The sequence below is a fragment of the Phyllostomus hastatus genome, unplaced genomic scaffold, assembly GCF_019186645.2.
Source record: "Phyllostomus hastatus isolate PE091 unplaced genomic scaffold, TTU_PhHast_1.1 phas_scaffold_78, whole genome shotgun sequence".
NCBI lineage: Eukaryota > Metazoa > Chordata > Mammalia > Chiroptera > Phyllostomidae > Phyllostomus > Phyllostomus hastatus.
This window is the reverse complement of record NW_025334041.1, coordinates 10,770,842-10,789,135: the sequence shown is the minus strand read 5'-3', so window position 1 is coordinate 10,789,135 and position 18,294 is coordinate 10,770,842. Positions and strand designations below refer to the sequence as shown.

General features: G+C 44.3%; 1 protein-coding gene across 2 annotated transcripts in view; it reads left to right on the top strand.

The window, feature by feature from the left end:
• Window positions 1-18,294, top strand: part of CREB5 (cAMP responsive element binding protein 5) — a 384,506-nt gene that overhangs the window by 289,038 nt on the left and 77,174 nt on the right. For both annotated transcript variants that reach the window (XM_045828303.1, XM_045828304.1), the window contains one exon: window positions 490-600. In XM_045828303.1, the coding sequence (XP_045684259.1) occupies window positions 490-600 (111 nt within the window). The remainder of the gene's footprint in view (window positions 1-489; window positions 601-18,294) is intronic.

Sequence of the window (18,294 nt, the reverse complement as noted above, 5' to 3'; positions counted from 1 at the left end):
CAGGCCGACCCACCAATGATACTTTTAAAATTAATTTTATTTTTACTTATTGCTAAAATGAGTCCTGTCTCTGCCTAAAACATAGGGATGGGGGAAAAACACCACAGATAACCTGAGGTAACCATTTGGTGTGTTATCTATCCTTCCAGCATTTTTCTATGCATATGTTATTCTTTATAGCTGTAAAAACCAGCATAATTCATGGTGCTTGCATGTTTTACAAAAGGGGATCTATTCCACACTTTTGTTTGGAAATGATCTGCATGACAAGGTAGTTCTCTTCGGCTCAGGGCATCTTCCATAGCAGGCATGGCTTCCGGTGCTTCTTTGATGTGGTTGGATTCGAGGCTTACCCTTCAACAAACCAAGCTTTCTCCACAGTTATCCAAAGTTATTCTAAACGATTCACTTGAAAGAGAAATGCAGCTTTGTCTGTGACCTAGGCTGCCTTTCCCAGACTTCTGACCCCCTCGCTTTCCTTTCTCTTAGATGGAGAGACAGATGTCCGTCAACTCCAACCTCCTGGGAATGCAAGGCCCGACTCTCAGCAACCCCTGTGCTTCTCCACAAGTCCAGCCGATGCATTCGGAAGCCAAAATGGTAAATGACACTTATAATCCCCCTTTTGTTATTTGCTGACTTTTCCTTTTGGTCTCTACTCTGACTTCCATGTTCCGGTCAAGTCAGGGAGAGGGCTGGGCTTTGTTTTGGTGAAGAGGCCTTTCTGTGGAAGGGCAGTGCAGAGCCCGGCTCTGTCTTTGAAGATATTTGTTACCAAACTTTGCAGGAGATGATCACGTAACAAGTACAGGATCCACCTGTGGCCTTGGTGCAGGGGACTTGTGGAAGTTCGGGGAGGTTCACAGGAGCTGAGATGGGATACTCCCAAGAATGTGTGTAGTTGCCCATAACCTGAAATTAAAAATAATCCAGAGTTTCGCTCCTTCAAGGGGGTGATTGTTTCAATGCCATTCTTCCTGTCCCCATATCCTTGAAAACATCTATGTAATTTTAAGCACACACTGTTAGGGAAATGATTTTTGCGTTCCATAGTTGTCAGACGTGACATTGGTTGGAAAGGGTCAGATCTTTGTTTTCTCCCAGGATGATGGAAACACACGACCTCAGGTGACAGCCTTCGGGGACTGTTAATATCTGAGGCTTATGGGCAGTAAGGTCAGTCCTTGCAGTCACAGGGATGGGTTCATGCATTTATGTTCCACTAGACATTAAGGGAAAGCGACGCACGTCCAACTTTGCAACATGAAGGATTGTGAATTCACTGGTTCTATTTAGTGAAGTCCCTCGAAATAGGTCATTCAACGTGCGTAGAGGAGTGCAATTCGAACACCACGATTAGGCAGGCATCCGATGACAACAAAATACACTGCAGCAAAGGTTTTACTATCTGCTCCTGAAGGGTCACTTTTGCTAGAAGTTGGAGGTTTATTTGGTTCGCTGTCTGACTGCGTTAGGGACCGTGTTTGGTGGCTGGTGTGAGGATGTTCTTGACAGTCCTGAAAACGAGCCCTCAAAACCCAGTGAGTTCATTTTCAGTGGCAGCAAGCTTTTTTTCTTCTTTTCTTTTTCCTTTTTTATTTTTAAATGGCTTTGGTCACTTTCTTTTGGAAACTCCACTCATTTAACTCGCAGCTTCTTGACCCAAGGAAGCGACTGAACTCCCAGTGTTGGCTACCTCTGGCAAATAAAGTCTGTGGTCAAGAGAGTTCTCTTTGCCGTGCCACAGCCCCTGTGATGTGCCAGATGGCACCGACGTCTCCAGCAAAGCTTGTTAAATCTTTTTGGAATCGGCAAATATTTTTCAACTCGAGCCCTGCGGTGCCAAACCAAATACTTGCTGGCAGAGTATAGTTCAAACTGGCATCTGTTTTGGAGACCAGAGTAATGCCATTTACTTTTTTTTTTTAAGGAAAATAAAAAATGAACTGTGAAGGTACTTAAGAAGAAAACAAAATTAAGTTATTCATGTGTATGAATAAGTGCTCTGGTCTGATCATCAGATGCGATGCCCCAGATGGACTATTTCTGAACCATCTTGCTCAGTTCAGGGTCTGCCTCCTTTTTTGAGGGACCTCCCAGACACACTTGAGGTGGACTCTGAAGCGCAATTCCAAACCCAGTTTCCCTGCCAATTGATTTTCACTGGGTTTTATGCTACCACTTGCCTCGGAGTGTCCTGCCCGTCTTCTTGCTGGCAAAGAAGGCACAAGTTTTCCAAAGGGAGTACAGGCTTATAATTACTTGTGCGTATGAAATAAAAACATATGGTATGGCAAATTAATAGCAAATAATATCAGCCAGCGACAGAAGGGAATTGGTCTGCACTTATAAAAATAGTGTTACCCCACAAATGTTTGCTGAGTTAAATTTACTGAGCAAGCACACTGCTCTGCTGATTCATGTTCTAAGTGAGTAAATATTTCCAGGCAAACGAACTCCATAATGGAGTCAGGGCTGAGGGAACACAGCTATTCTGTCCGCCCCAGGCTTCCACACCGAATCCCGTTGTTGCCGATAGGTTTACCCAAAGGAGAAAATGGTAGTGTTGGCCACTTATATTTTGGAAGAATAGCATTTCCTTAGTAGCTTGCAAAAGGGTTAGGTAAGTAAGTGGCTTTTAATACATTACTCAGCATCTCTATTCTTATTTTGCTTGCACCATTCCCTGGAGAAACAAGTCATTGCCATCTCCTAACTGCACAGTATTTTCTAGCAGTTTTGGGTTACTGAGACGAAAAGCTTTTATGAAATACAAAGTAGTAAAGAAAAAAAAATCTATGATTTTCATGTCAGCCAGAGCTTCCCCAGGTTTCTCAGAACTACAGGCTTTGTTGTTCTATGCCTAATTTTCTTCCTGTGTGAGACTGGAATGGATTCCAGATTTCAGCTAAGACTCTCGTTTCACTGTTTTCAAGGACTTTTCCAGAGGTCACACATGGGCTATTGTGATGGATGCACTCTGTGGGGTGTGCTCTCGGAGCGCGCGAGAAACCAGAGAGGTGCCACCCACACGCAACGCGGCAGGCCCGTTCTGCTGGGCACAGTGGTGTTCATTTCACGCTTCTCGTCTGCCCCTGACAAAAGGCATCGTCCTGAATCTCTGGTGAAACTGGGAGAGGGCTGGGAGGTGGACAGGAGCGTAAGACAGGATTGTTTTAAAGGCACCGTTTTCTTAGAAGCCTGACTCGTGATTGCTTAGTAGAATATATCCATTCTCCCTGCCCGAAATCTGTCATTTCTATTGTGGGAGAGAACATTAATCTGGGGCGTCCTAAATCAAGAAGCACGTGTTCTTCTTTTGACTTAATAATGTACATTAGTATCAAGCAGTGACTTCAGTGTATTGTAGCCGCATCTGTCCAAGCTGGTTTTATCATACTTCTGGCAGATTATAATTTAGTTTTATGGAATGCTGTTCTGAAGAATTAAGCCAACAGACATATGGCTTCATAAATTTCTAAGTGAATGCATGCATATTGGGTTCCGTCTGGGGGTCAGAGCAGACTCAGATTTGTGAGAGCCTTCCTTCCATCTTTCTAACCCCCCCAAACCGCAGGCTCTTCACCCCAGATTCCCGGGATCAGTGTCTCTCTTCCATGAGCATGGGGCCTGCTGGAGAGGAAATTCACGGGGTACCTGGTGGACATGTTGAACACCCGAAGGGGAAAGGAAGGGAAGAAAAGAGGGGAGTGAGCGTAGGGAACTGAAAAAGGAGGAGCAGACAGAGACAGGGTGGGTAGGGGAAGCACCAGCTGGACAGGGGCACATTGCCAGCCTCTGCTGGGCACAAGTGATTCCGGAATTATGTATATTTGTGTTCACTTCTGTTTGGGAGAATTGGACCAATTTTAACCAGCCATGAAAAAAGTGCTTCTTTCTTTTTTTATTTTTTAAGAAAACCATAATGGGGCTGGAAACTAAAAAAGACATGGGAGGGACTTGTCCATACACCTAATGAGACATAAGCCTGTCTCATTAATGATGAGGTGACTATTACCATATCGAGACTGACTAACGTGGAGTCCTTCACAGAGGACTCTGGCCACTGTGCCCAGATTTCACCTTGAGTTGGCGCGGGGTCACTGTAGCCTAGGGAGCATTGATACTAGGGAGAAGGTATGTGCCGCGGCTGTCACCTGATTTTCTTCTCAGGATGGCACTATGACATGGGTGTTATCCCCATTTTACAGCTGGGACAATCGAGGCTCCGAGTAGTTAGAAAACTGGCCCCCACAGCACATCACTTAGCAAAGGCTAGTATCTCAGACTCCAATGACAAAAGCCTTTGCATCAGAACATTTATCCTTTAGGTGATAATATCCTATAGCTCCCAGACATCAGTAACCAGCAGATTAAATCACGTTCTTTGGGGTTAATTTATATTTATATACAAAAGGGAGACAAGAATGGCAAGGATAGTGCAGACCTGTAGATAACTTGGAAAGGATGACGAGTGGTTGGTAGTATGCAACATCCCCCTGGGTCTAACCAGGTTCTGTGGCCTCGCTGACTGGTCCAGCTTTTCTCCATCCTTCTCCAAACACATTTTTATCCTGAGGTTTCATATTTTCCGCTTGACCAACTGGAAACTCCTTAAAGGTAACTCTTGCATTGGGTAAGCTCCATGTACTGAGAAAGGCCTCATGAGTGAGAACTGAATTCTACTGAGTTGAGCTGGATTAAAAGTGCGGGAAGGGACCAAACCCCAGCCATGAATATGGGAGTGGGGTGGAGGGGGTAGGGAGCAAGAGTAGCGCTGAGAAGGAGAGGATAAAAGCAGGTAAATGCTAAGCTGGGTAATGCTAAAGAGTAGCTAAGTTCATTTGCTTTGAAAGATATCTAGAAAAAGCCCATCACATCTTTCCCTTGAGAGAGAAGCAATATGCCTGTTCCTTAGAAAAGAGAATTGGAATACCATTGCCCTCCTAGGAACTGAGAGCGATCAATATGCTGTTTCTTCCACTGTGATGGACTGGTTGTGCTGTATTTTGGCCTTCAACTGTCAGTACTTCACCCACAGTTAGGCTGACAGTTTACTCAATGCAGACATAAGTATGTGTATTAATGAATGAATGAAAGACACCAAAAAGATCGGAGAGTCAGAGGTTTCGAAAGATGGAGGGGACTTAGTCAAGACCTTGCCCAAATTCCTCATGTTACAAATGAGCGTGCCGAAGCCTGCTGAAGATTTAGGGAGATCACACCATCATTTACGTACACACAGATCTGGGCTCCCAACTCAGGCCTTCAGCCTTCTGCCCAGAACCATGCTTCTTCCAGGCCAGCTGTACTGATAGACGACTGACAGCACTTTCTTCCCTGGGCTCGGGCAGGTTTCCTCCTGGCAGATCGGCAGACCAGACCTGGGGCGGCACAGTGAGCGATCACGGTTCAATCTCCGCTTTGTTTTGAATGTCAGCCTGGGTGTGTTTGTGTTTGCCTTTCCCCTCCCTAATTACCGAGGTGGATAACTGTTTGCCTGCAGTGCCTCTTGGCCACCCACTGTCCCACAGATAAATCAGAGAAGCCCGGCTCCAGATGGAGGTGCCTGGGAAGTTGATTCACATGAAAAGACAGTCTCCAGGTAACACCTCTCTGGCACGCTTGAGAAATGCACTTCTGCCATTTTCCTATTTGCTTTGAGCATCCCAGCTTCGCTTCCTTGAAGTGCAGGAATAAAAAATTATTTAAAAAAAAAGGTAAATGAATAGGCTGCTGCTTCTCAGAAGCTTTGTGCTGAGACAGAATGTCCTGTTGACCTTCAAGAAGCTCACATCAACGTTTGAGTTGTGCTGCAGGCTTGTGTCCCTAGAGCCAAACACAGTGACTGGATGAACCGAGGCCACCACTTCTTTTCCGAATTCCCCTAACCTCGCTGCTGTGAAAAACCACCGTCCAATATGCAGATAAGGGGGAATTATGTAAGAGTCCATGACAATAACAACCATAAGAATCTATGTTCTCACTAATCTATATGATGGATCTCATCTTTAAAGGCAATTTGCCTTCTGAAAACACCATGGTAGAGAATAGTAATTGTTCACGTTAATCAAGTACTTGTGTGTATGTGGCAGAAAATGTGTTAAGCATTTTGCAGAGTATTATCTTACTGAATGCTCCACAATCCGATGAGGGAGGTACTTTTTCTGAATCTCATTTTACACACGACTAAGCTGAGAGGTTGGGTAGTTTGTGAAGAAGATAACTGGCGAAATGCAAGGATGCGATGTGAACTCCAGCCCTGGGCCCTTCTTCCTGGCCCTAAACCATGATGTTTTGCCAGCAATGGGGATGATTGTCCTCTGAGTTTATATTAGTAGAGTACTTTCCAAATCACAAAGCGCTTTCATACACATTGTCTCACAGGAGCCTCATAGCAACCCAGTAGGGTCAACAGGGAAATATTATGATCCTTATCTTACAGACACAGAGAGGTGACTTTTCCAGTGTCATCCAGAGACACAACCAGGCTCTGAGCCCACGTCTTCTTTGATTTTGCTGTTTCTACCATGTCATGCTGCCCCTGGTGTCCCCCTGGTGATTCACCCCGAATAAACGCAGGTCCTGAGCCTCAGATTAATAGCCCAGGCCCAGCCATCGATTGGCTGGTGCCTATTGGAGTCTCCAGTTCTCATCCACTGAACACTGGACAGAGGGGGGGGGCCCGATTTCTGCGTGTCCAAGACAAGTGCTGAACGTGAGCTCAGCTATTGTTTTTGAAGATCTGAAGCAACAACCCTCCTCTAAGAACAAATAGAAGGTCCAGCTCCTTTCTGTTGGCAGAAAGGATCACCTTCCATATGCCATTGCCATTTCGCCCACTTGAACCGCAAAAAAGTTTAATTTAGAATTATATTGTGCTATTTTTAAATAAAATGTAAGTGATTCACTTCTGAGATCATTAACCAGAGCTAGCAGCTGCCTGTTTGCATTTCTGTAGAACGGACTAAATTCCTACACAATTTGTATTCCATGTGTGGGTCAGAAACCCAGATACATGGGATCATACATTTAATATATTTGTTTGGAAAATGAGAATTTCAGAGGTTATCAATGGCCGATGAATCACCAAATTCCAAAGGTGATTCATCGGCAGTTCACAGGCAGGAAAGGAGCTTAGGGATTCTTGTAGCAAAATCCTTTCCTCTGTGAAACAAAGGCTTAAAGCTCAAGTTAATAACTTGTCCAAGGCCACGTAGCTAATCAGCAGAAGAAGGGGAATTAGAACCCAGATTCTGGGTTTCAGGCGGGAAGAACTTCACTCTCCGTGTGCTGGTTGGGAGTTTACAGGAAAGCCATCTGTCCATTGCTGTGACAGTGAACTTCCTAATGGGGGTGTTTCCTGAAGCATTTTGCTGCAGAGTTTGGTTAGTGAGGCAAAGTATCTGGGGTAGAAGTGGGTGAATAAGCTTTTCCCCCTTCGACATCAACTGGGAATGGAAACTAATCATCAGGTTGCCCAAAGGAATGGGCCCAAGTCTCCATAATGCTTCCTGAGACTTGGGGATCTTGACATGAGACCACTAAGCTATCCTTGTTTGTCATCCAGAGAGTGGGTGCACACCGAGTATTTTATCTCTTGGCACCTGGCACAAGCTGCCTTCATTTTGCCTGCCGCCAAGCAAAACTAAACCTCCTGTGTCTCATCGCTGTGTGTTTTGGGGCAGCGCGGATCTTACGCGGGCCTTCGGGGACCTGTGCTGTGCTGGTGTGGGGCGGTGACAGAGCCCGCCGCTGACACACACACGAGGGTGTGGACACGCCCCTCACCATCGGGCCTCCTCTCGGCATCCCCGCTGCACCCGCATCCGAGGGTCCTCAGGCATTCTCCGAGGACACACTGTCTTCCCAGTTTTGTTTCTTTCTCTTTCTGCCAGTATCTGCCCTGTTTTGGTCTCCATGGCAATAGGTGAAATACAATCCCAATATTTGCTCGCTGCCTCTGTCACCCAGCCCAGCACACGCGTTGCCTTGTCTTGTTTTGTGTTTGTTTAATGCTCCCCAGCCTGAAGTCAGATGCACTTGGGCGAGGACTCCGCACAGGGTCTGGTCCGGAACAGCCCCTCAGACAGCTCTCAGGCGTGTCTCCTCTGTGTGTTTACGTGTGCGTGTGCGCATGTGTGTCCCTGTCTGCTTTGGGACACTGTGCAAACAAATCCAGCTTGTGTCAGAATAGGCAGGGGGAAAAAAAAAAGAAAATTTACAAATCGGGTTACAGGGAAGTTCTGCTTTGGAGAGACATATTTTGGTCTTTTTTCCTTGGAATTTTTGTAGCTTTCGCCTTCCCAGAGTTTTGCCAGCACAACTAATAATGAAAGTTTGCTTTGCACTTGGTGGTGATGGCTTTGCCTTCATTTGGTTTTGTATGTGGGAAGTACAGAAGATCTGTCAGAAAATCTGTGCCTTGTGGAGGGTGGAAGAAGGCGGGACACTGGAGCAGATAAAGGAGGCAAAGTTTTTCTAAAGCTTTGGATTTTTTTTTCTTAAAAAATCAAAAGGAGACTGCAATCGTCAAGTCTAAAAACTAACAAAGAATGCCTTTCCCCCCGGTATCCTTTTAAAATTGTCTTTCTATTAAATCCCCCGTTAGTTTGAAAAGCTGGTTTGTGTCTTTGCCTTAGTATGAATAAGATGGATTATTAGATTCTCAGAATAGTTAGGTCCCAAACATTAAAAATAAGCCTCAAGAATTTTGATTTGAGGCCCTGGCTGGCGTAGCTCAGTGGAGTGAGTGCGGGCTGCAAACCAAAGTGTCGCAGGTTCGATTCCCAGTCAGGGTACATGCCTGGGTTGCAGGCCATGACCCCCAGCAACCGCACATTGATGTTTCTCTCTCTCTCTCTCTTTCTCCCTCCCTTCCCTCTCTAAAAATAAATAAATAAAATCTTTTTTAAAAAGTTAAAAAAAGAAACATTCCTTTAAAAAAAGAATTTTGATTTGAAAACAATATTTGCAATCCCTAGAAAAGATGTGTTTGAGGGAGATAAGATGTTCACCCAGCTGTGGCCTTGGATCCTAGAGATTAGAAGTGCAACCAAAGAGGCAAGGAAGTAACCTGATGTCAGCAGAGAGCCAGGATCTGAAGTTCAAGAGCGAGCAGGAAAGCACTCGGGCGGAATTTCAGAGTCGGCCAGTGTTTCACCTGCGCCCTTTCCCGGACCATCCTCTTCCCTTTGGGGTCTGATGTGCCCATGTTTCCACGGTGCTCGAGGCTTCAGTCGGGCCCCGTGCCACTTCCGGCCTCTTCTGCTGCTCTCAGCTCTGCACGCCACGGTCGCTCTCTGGAAGCCCCTCACCGGGGCCTGGCGTCCCCCAGGGCCTCCTTGCTCACTGGGCCTGCCTCGCCTGTCCTGTCCTATTTCCTTTGCCTCTGCAAACTACACTCCTCCTTTCTTTTTCAACACTCAGGTCAAATGCACCTTTCCTGTGAAGTCTTCTCAAGTCCCTTAGTGAGACAGGAGCCACGCCTTCTGCTAGATTAGACTCCGTGTGTTCCTTTTTTATCTCTTCCCTGCAGAGCTTTATTACACGCCACTGTCCATGTGCCTGCCTCACTGCTAGCCTGTGTACCCCTTGAGAACAGGAGCCGGTTCGATTCAGTTGCATGTCCCTAGACTGGTTCTTTCCAGCACATTCTATGCACCCGATAAATGTTTGTTGATAGAATGGAGGAGGGAAGTCTCATAGACAAATTTTGATGAAGATGTTACTGTGACTTAATATGTCACCCCACACTGTGGGCTTTTTGTTCCGTTTTGAAGTACCCGGGATAAGGTAGAACTTGTCAGATGATTGGTTCAGCAATGGTGCATTTCAGGACCTGTGACAAGTGGGTAGGGAAGAGATATCTGAGCAGGTGAGAATCCTTCCCACGGTTTTCCAGATCCCTGCATCGGTGCCTGGGGGCTCTGCCAGCCGTGGCCAAGGTCAGCTCTGCCTGCCGACAAGCCCTGCAGGAGACCTCTGGGCCCTGGGCGTGGCACCGCCTGAAGATGAGATGTTTTATCCGAAGGTGTTTGGCCACTTCAGTATTGAGATCCCCTTGGTGCAGGCCCAAGACTCTAGTCCTTCTAAAAACATGCGTAAATTCAGGATTGGGATGCAGTTTCAGTTCAGAATTAATTCACAGCTGACCCTTGGACAAGGCAGGGGTTGAGGACACGGACCCCACGTGTAGTTGAAAATCCATGTATAACTGAAGCTGACCCTCCATGTAGGAGGATTCTGACCCGAGAGGGAAGATGGCGTTGTCAGCCTGCGGTCTGTTGAACTGGTGGGTGTGAGACCCAGGGATGTGGAGGGTGGGCTGCGTATTTATCGGGAAAACATTGTGTGTGAGTGGATCTGCTCCGTGGAAACTTGCGTCATTCAAGGGCCACCTGTTTCGTGGCAAACTACAGGGGATATGTTAAAATGAAAAAAAGCTCTTTGTCTTTTCTTCCTGTTCATATATGTAATATATCAAAATTATGTATATACTAAATATACAGTTCACATCCTGCTTTTACAAAGTTTCATGTGATACCTGTGAGTAGTTTCCTGTATCATGAAGTATCTTTTGAAAGCATTTTGATAATTATATAATTTACCCTATGGGGATCACATAAAAATGTAACTCTTTCTTATTTATATTTCTTGAAATTTAGATATTTTTTCTACTAGAAATAACCCATTCACTATAAAAATAAACAAAAAATGGATCTGACGTTATTGAATTACATTTTTGATTATTTCCTTTAGGGTATATCCCCAAACTTAGAATGACCAATTCTAAGGGAGCAAAGATTGTAAAGACTTTGCACAGAGGCTGCCAAGTTTCTTAAAGTGCGTACTAACTAACCTTAGCTCCAGCCTGCAGATGGGACGGTGTCTGTCTTACCGTGTTTCCAGAAGTATTCAGCATCATCATTTTTTAACAAAGTCTTGGCCAGGTTTTGTTTGCCTTTCTTACATGGTAGGTAGTGTGCAAATCTTTTTCTATATTCCTTGGCCACTTCATTTTTTTTCTTTGATGCATTTCTGTACTTGAAGGCAATCTTTCTTACTTGGGGTCAGTACTGGAATCCAGGGAACGAGTGATAAGAGTAGGTGGTCTCCCGTCGACTGCATTTTTCAAATTCTTACCAATTAGCGGGCTTTACTACCGTACTCTAGCAACTGTATGTTTGCTTCTAAGACAAATGCCTACCTTAAAAGAATTTAGGTTTTTAGTATATTGTTTTATTGTGCTTATGGACTTTCACTTCGAAACACAGGGTGTTGTGGATTTTTGAAAAAAAAAAAATCTCCTTAACCTTTCTGATATTTATTGTTTTTCAACTTACGTATTTCGAAAATAATAGCTTCTCTAGGAATATCAATGTGGCTGCCTTGCACTTTCTGTTTATCTGAGCTAGCCTTTGTTTACTTAGTGTCTTAAATAAACTGCAGACCTGGTTGTGTCTTTCACAATTGCCTGCGGTAGGATTTACAGGGATCCTGCTCTTATCCCATTTATGAGAAATCAACCTCCACTGTTGTTACGTCACCAGTCACTATGTAAGTATAGGGACTCATATTGATTAAACTCATCATTACTGGTGGTGACACGTGGCTGGGTCCATTCTCAAGCCAGGAAGTTAAACAGGAAATATAAAACAGCTTAAGTGCCATGGGGCCATTGTTGCTGTCGTGTGCTGGTGAGTCGGCTCCGACTCCTGGTGACCCCACACAAGAGTGCTGTCCGCCGTGTCCTGTCTCCAGCGGCCCTGCCCAGCCCCTGGACACGCACACCTACGGCTTCTTTTATGGAGTCGATCCATCTCGTATTTGGTTTCCTCTTTTCCTGCTGCCTTCCATTTCTTCCAGCTTTGTCGACTTTTCCAGTGAACACCTACCTTCCCACGAGATGCCGTGAATATAGTAACATTTAAGGTTCCGTGAGTCTTCTGTTAATTGCAACCTCCTTACTAGCACCTAGGTTCTCCGAAGGGAGGCATCTGGCTGCTAGTGCGTTCTTGCCACAAAATGTCTTTGTCAAATGAATGGATATGAGTAATTAATTATATGATACTATCAAACATGTACTGATTGCAGATCTTGGGTCACGTTGCCCTGTGATTTCCATGTAGCGAAGATGCAGTGAGGAACTGCATACAATGTACTTAGACTTGGCATTGACATGTATTATTATGTAATCCTCACAACTATCCTGTGAGGTCAGGACCCCTGTTTTTACAGGCAAGTAAACTCATGTACAAAAGACAGTGCCCAGGTTCACTTAGCCTGCAAATGGCGGGCGGACGGTTTGAGCCCAACTCTGGGCTCTGACCCTTCCAGGCTGGTCTTTGCTTTGGCAACCTGAAAACAGCATGGTGACTGGATCCTAGCAGGGGTGGAAGCGTGGGAGCGGTGGCAATTACTTAGTAAATATTTATCATTAGCATCAACTCTGCACTAGACCTCCTTTCTATTTTGTTAAATCCAAACTTGATATGTTTATTGATTTTAGAGAGAGAGGCGTGGGGGGAGAGAGAGAGAGAGAGAAAAAAAAAATCAGTCTGTTGCCTTCTGTATGCACCCTGACCAGGGACTAGGTGTGTACCCAGGCTGGGATCGAACCTACAACCTTTTGGTGCATGGGAACAATGCTCAACCAACTGAGCCACCTGGCCAGGGCAAGGCCTCCTTTTTGTTAAACGTTAGGCCCTTGACATTCTTGAGGGTTTTGCCTGGCGTGGCTGTGAATCCCCAAACCCATGCACATGGCACATCATTTCCCTGCACCCAGCACAGCGAGCAGAGAATGAAGCCCAGTTGCAACCCTGACCCTGGAGGGAGGGCCAGACTCGCTGTCGTGTTCCTGCCCAGAGCCATGCAGCAAATGCAGGTCAGAAAGTGTGCCCCGGCAGAAGTTCCAGTCACTGCAGATCATGACATGTGAGGGTGGTCTTCTCAAGTTTGAAACCTTGAGTAGTAAATTGGAAAATACAACGTCTCAGTGTTAATAATGATTGCTAGCTCATATTTTATTTTTATATCGTTCACTAGCCTATCAGGTTAACCTCCTATGGAGTCATAGTTGTCACCTGGGATTATGATAAGGTGGGGTGTTTTTGTTTTGTTTTGTTTTGTTTTGTTCTTTTGAGAAGCAAAATAGAGCACTGATGGGGAACAGAGACCAGAGAAGCAGACTGCCTGCCTTCAAATCCTAACCACGTGACCTGCTTGCTTAGACCCTCTGTTCCTCCTTTTGGCTTCTGTAGAATGGGGATCATGTTGGGGCCGCTCTTCAAGAGTGCTTCTGCAGATTGAATGAGGGAATAAGGGGGAAAGCATTTGGCATAGTACCTGTCTCTCTATGAGGTCTGTCCAGAAGGTATCCAGCCACATAATATGAAAAACAGAGACGCTTACTGAAGATGATATAAGATACACGAAACATTGTACATGGGACAGTGACGCCTCAGTCTCCTTCAAAGTAGGCGCCTTGGGACCTCACACAGTTCTCCCAGTCACCATCAGCTGCCCCGTTGTATTTTCCTGAATCTCATCAACAGTCTGAAATCTCTTCCCTTTCTAAGGTGATTTTAGTTTAGGGAAAAGCCAGAAGTTTCAGGGTGCTAAATCTGGGCTGTAGGGGAGCTGGGTCACCTGGGTGATTGGATGTTTCACCAAACAACTCTGCGTGAGACGTGATGCTTGAATGGGCACACTGTCATGATGAAGCTGCCAGTTGCCCAAATCTGAGGCCTCCTGAATCATCTGCATAGTTTCACGATGAATGTTCAAGCTTAACGCAAAATCTGATGCAGATCTGTTGCTCTACTCACTCGGTCATTTTGAATGTGACAGCCACACAGTACACGTGCTCACTCAGTGGCATCTACTGCCCCCACTGACTAGTACAGTGAAGTTGTCATTGTTCACACATGCACATTCCAGTCCACTCTCTCTGGCTGCCAGGGTTCATCGATGTTGCACAATCCATTCTTGTTATATTAACAATAACTGGACTTCTTCCAGATAGACTTCGTGTGTATGTGTGTGTGTGTGTGTGTGTGTGCATTAAATTTTTTTTCCTGCTTTAAAGTATACTTCTCTTTCTCTCCTGGGCTTTACTCATTATGTTTAAAACATACTTCTATGGATGTAACATACAGCATAAAGAATAGAGTAGAAAACTCTGGCTGGTGTGGCTCAGTGGATTGAGTGCCAGCCTGAAAACCAAAGGGTCGCCAGTTCGGTTCCCGGTCAGGGCACATGCCTGGGTTGCGGGTCAGGTCCCCAGTGGGGGCCACGTGAGAGGCAACTGCACGTTGATGTTTCTCTTCTTCTGTTTCTCCCTCCCTTCCCCTCTCCCTAAAAATAAATGAATAAAATCTTTTTAAAAAAAGAATAGAGTAGATAATCTTGTACTAACTTTCTGTGGTGATGGATGGTTTCTAGACTTCCAGTAGTGATCATGTCGCAAGGTGCTTAAAAGTCAAATCACTATGGTGTGCACCTAATACTAATGTAATCTTGTATGACAGCTATACTTCAATGAAAAAGAATGCACATGTATGAAGTTCATGGTCTGATAGGAGAGAAAACTGAGACGGAGAGAGACTAAGTACCGTGCCTTTGATCAGCGCATTAAATCCCTGTGTTCGTTACAGAGACCCGGGTGTGGAGACCCAGGGGAGTGACACAGCTGTTGCTTTGAATTCACCAATTCACCGCAATACACAGGAATAAAAAATGACTTTAAAAAAGTTTTTAATTAAAACCTTATTTTTAAAAAATAGAGTTCAGTACAGCATATTTTAAAAATGTCAAATACTTGTTATGGCTTTACAGTTTGTTCACAAACATCTAAATATGAAAAACATTTTATAACACGAAATATTTTAAAGTTAAGAGTTAGGGCTAAAATTACACAAAAGACCAAAGGCTCACCAAGGAATATATATATTAAATTCCATGGCCTAAAATAGACTTTTACTATGTCTGTACAAATTACTTTAAATTATACAAATATTTGGACTCTGTCTAGCCGTGAGACTCAACTATGTACCCTAAAATGTCACGAGCAGTGCCATGCCAACGTTTGGCATTTATTTTTTTTCCAAAACATCCAGGATCATTATTCGTTTCAGTGAGAGCTTCCCTTATGCTCTGCAAGTGAGCTTGGAAGAAACGCTGGCGGAGGCGGGAGGGAGCTCCCCAGGACCTTGGGCGGAGGTGGTTGTCTCTGGGACGCGGTAAAGGGGGCTCTTTGCCAACAGACCCTTTGGAGCAGCCATCCCCGTGATAACAGGGTGTGAAGACTTGATTATTTTCAAGCCTGATGAATGAGTCCAGCTGTTCTGTAGACCAGCATGGGGTATGTGAGAACATGGGATCAACAGCAAAAGCATGTTTATCTCACTCCATCATTGCGGTGAACTTTATCTCCTGGGAATTTTCTTAAAGAGCAAGTCTGGACAGAGTCATGGCTTAAAGACCAGGGGTCTGTAAGTGAGTTGTTCCTAAATTCCAATTATGCAAAGAGAGGGCATGCATTTGTGAGGGGAGATAAGCTAAAGAGCCGTGCATGCTCCTTAGACAGAGACAATTTGTCACATCACCGCCATTAATCTGTTAGTTCCCGCTTGCTTGGTTCCACGAGATCTGCTTTGTAGATTTATTACACACACATGAAGAAATGTCTCCAGCAGTCCACTGAGCCACCAGTTCATGTGTCCGTCCTTCCACTGGGAAATTCTCTATCGAGCACCTCCGAAATGCCAGGATTATACTTGGTTTGGGGGGATAAAACTGTGCATAACTCAAGCCTGTAGGAACTCACAGTCCAAGGAGGGAATCAGATAGATAAATGGACAACTACGCGTGTTGTGATGAATGTTATGATCAAGACAAACACAAAGTAGCCTTCATGGTGACGGGGACGAGGCCTGAGCGGCCCTCCAGGCAGGTGTCTCCAATGGGTCGAACTCTTATGCTCGCCAACACAGTAGCTACTACCTGCGTGTGGCCATTTAAATGTTAAATTCATTAACATAAAATACTATTTAAAATTAAGTTCTGAGTCGCACTAGTCACATTGTGAGTGTTCAACAGGCACACGGGGCCAACGGCTACTATACTGGACAGCAGAGATAAAGAACATTTCCATTGTCACAGAAATTTCTATGCAGCAGCCCTGGCCCGAGCAGATTGGAAGGATGGAAGGGGAAGGGTTTCCAGGGAGAATACACAGAGTGAGCCAAAGTCTGGAGATGCTGGGGAAGAAATCACATTTTAAAAGATAGCTTTTAAATTCATTTTTAAAATACGTTTGTATGTATTGAGTTGGCCAAAAAGTTCGTTTGATTTTTTCCTTAAGATGGCTGTAGTAGCACTCAGTTGTCTTTAACTTCATTTGAAACAATGTTGTTATTTTGTATTGTGACAGCTGTCATATCAGCATGCATTTAAAAAGCTTATCAAAATTGGTGAATTGTGTAGCCATTTAATATTGAAGGTAGAAGAAAACATGCAACATTTTTGAAATGTTATGCTTTATTATTTCAAGAAAGGTAAAAATGCAACCCAAGTGCAAAAAGATTTGTACAGTGTATGGAGAAGGTGCTGTGACTGATCAGAAGTGTTTTTAAAAGTTTCTTGCTGGAGATTTTTCCCTGGACGATGCCCCATGGTCCGGCAGATCAGTTGAAGTTGATAGCAATCAAATTGGAACATTAATTGAGAACAATCAACGTTATTATCCCATGAGAAAGAGCCAACACACTCAAAATATACAAGTCAATGAAGTTATTGGTGAAAATAAAAAATGTCTCTTTTGTTTTATGGAAAAACCTAAACAGACTTTTTGGCCAATCTGATATGTATCAAAGAAGCATTTATTGTTTATGCTGCCGCTGTGGGTTTTCCAAAGATGGATGAGACACAGTATCAGCCTCTATATAACTTATGTTTATATGGGCAAGGTAGAAGCCATGAAAAATTACCAAGGAACTCTATTTTGAGTGCAGAGGAGAACCTGATCATTGGGTGTTGGGAAGAGAATCGTAGGATCAGGCCAGACTTCAGTCTTCACGAAGTTGTTGCTTTTGATCTGGGTCTTGAAGAGCTGTTAGGACTCAAGCAAGGAGGCAGAGTTAAATTCTTTACCTTGGTTAAAAAAAAATGTAAGTTTCACAAAGTTCTTCCAGAGTTAGGGTCCAGCAAGCAGTGGAGAAGCTGAGGGCTCTCCCCACTGGCATATTCATTAATGCCTTTCTACTGAGGCTGGCGCGTATACAATGGGGAGCTTATTTGGCTGTGCCAACTTACATGGACTAGCCTCCCTTCTAAATGGTGTTAGCATGGATTATTGGGGGAAGCTTGAGCCAGATCTTGTTTGCATTAGGTGGCAGAAAAAAGGATTGGGGAGGGGGCTATTAAGGATTATGCAAATCACTGGCTAATATGTAGGCTGGAAACTGGAGACCTTTGTAAAAGCACCGTGTACGTGCCAATAGGTAAGGGGATTTGAAGCAGTTCTAGGCGAGAGATGGGGCAGATAGATGACTTACAGAGATCCCATAAAAATAGCAGTAAATGATTATATACATATGTGAGTTTTATTCTCTGAACTGTACAGTAAGGTCTTATAAAACTTATCTCTGGCCATGGATTCCCTGAAATTACAGATAAAGACGCTTCCCTTTTCCGTTTGGAAGTGCAGCTGAGGCCTCGCTTATCACAAAGGCCACTTGGACTTCCATTTCTAGGATTATGATGTACTTTGTTGTTAGGGCAACAGCAGTCACAGAAATTTGTTTGAAGGAATTCATTTTGGAAGGGGATTCCAGGGAGTGACAGAGAAAGTTCTCCTTAAAAAAAAAAAAAACACTCTGAAGTGCTCTGAGATTCAGGTTGGGATCAGGTCTTTAGACATCGTATAAAATAGTGAGCAAAATCAAGGGAAAACCACTTTTGCCGATCAGTGTTTAAATCCTTTTTATAATGAGATAACCCGAGCTTGCTTCTTCGTCTTTTCCCCATAGAAAATCCTTCCTTCGGTCTAATTCTTTAGAAAACAAAAGGCAATTGGAAAAGGCATGAGTGGTTTGGGAGAAAAGGAGAATTTTTTTCCCCATTATCACTTGGAATGCAATTTCTGAAATGTAGTTTGAATGTTTATCCAGGCGAAAGGAATTCCAAAGGACAGTGTTCTATCTGTACTTTATGCTTTGAGCTTCTCAAGACCAGGAACACATTATGAACATATTACCTGGCCACATAGCGGATTTTCTACGCACGTGT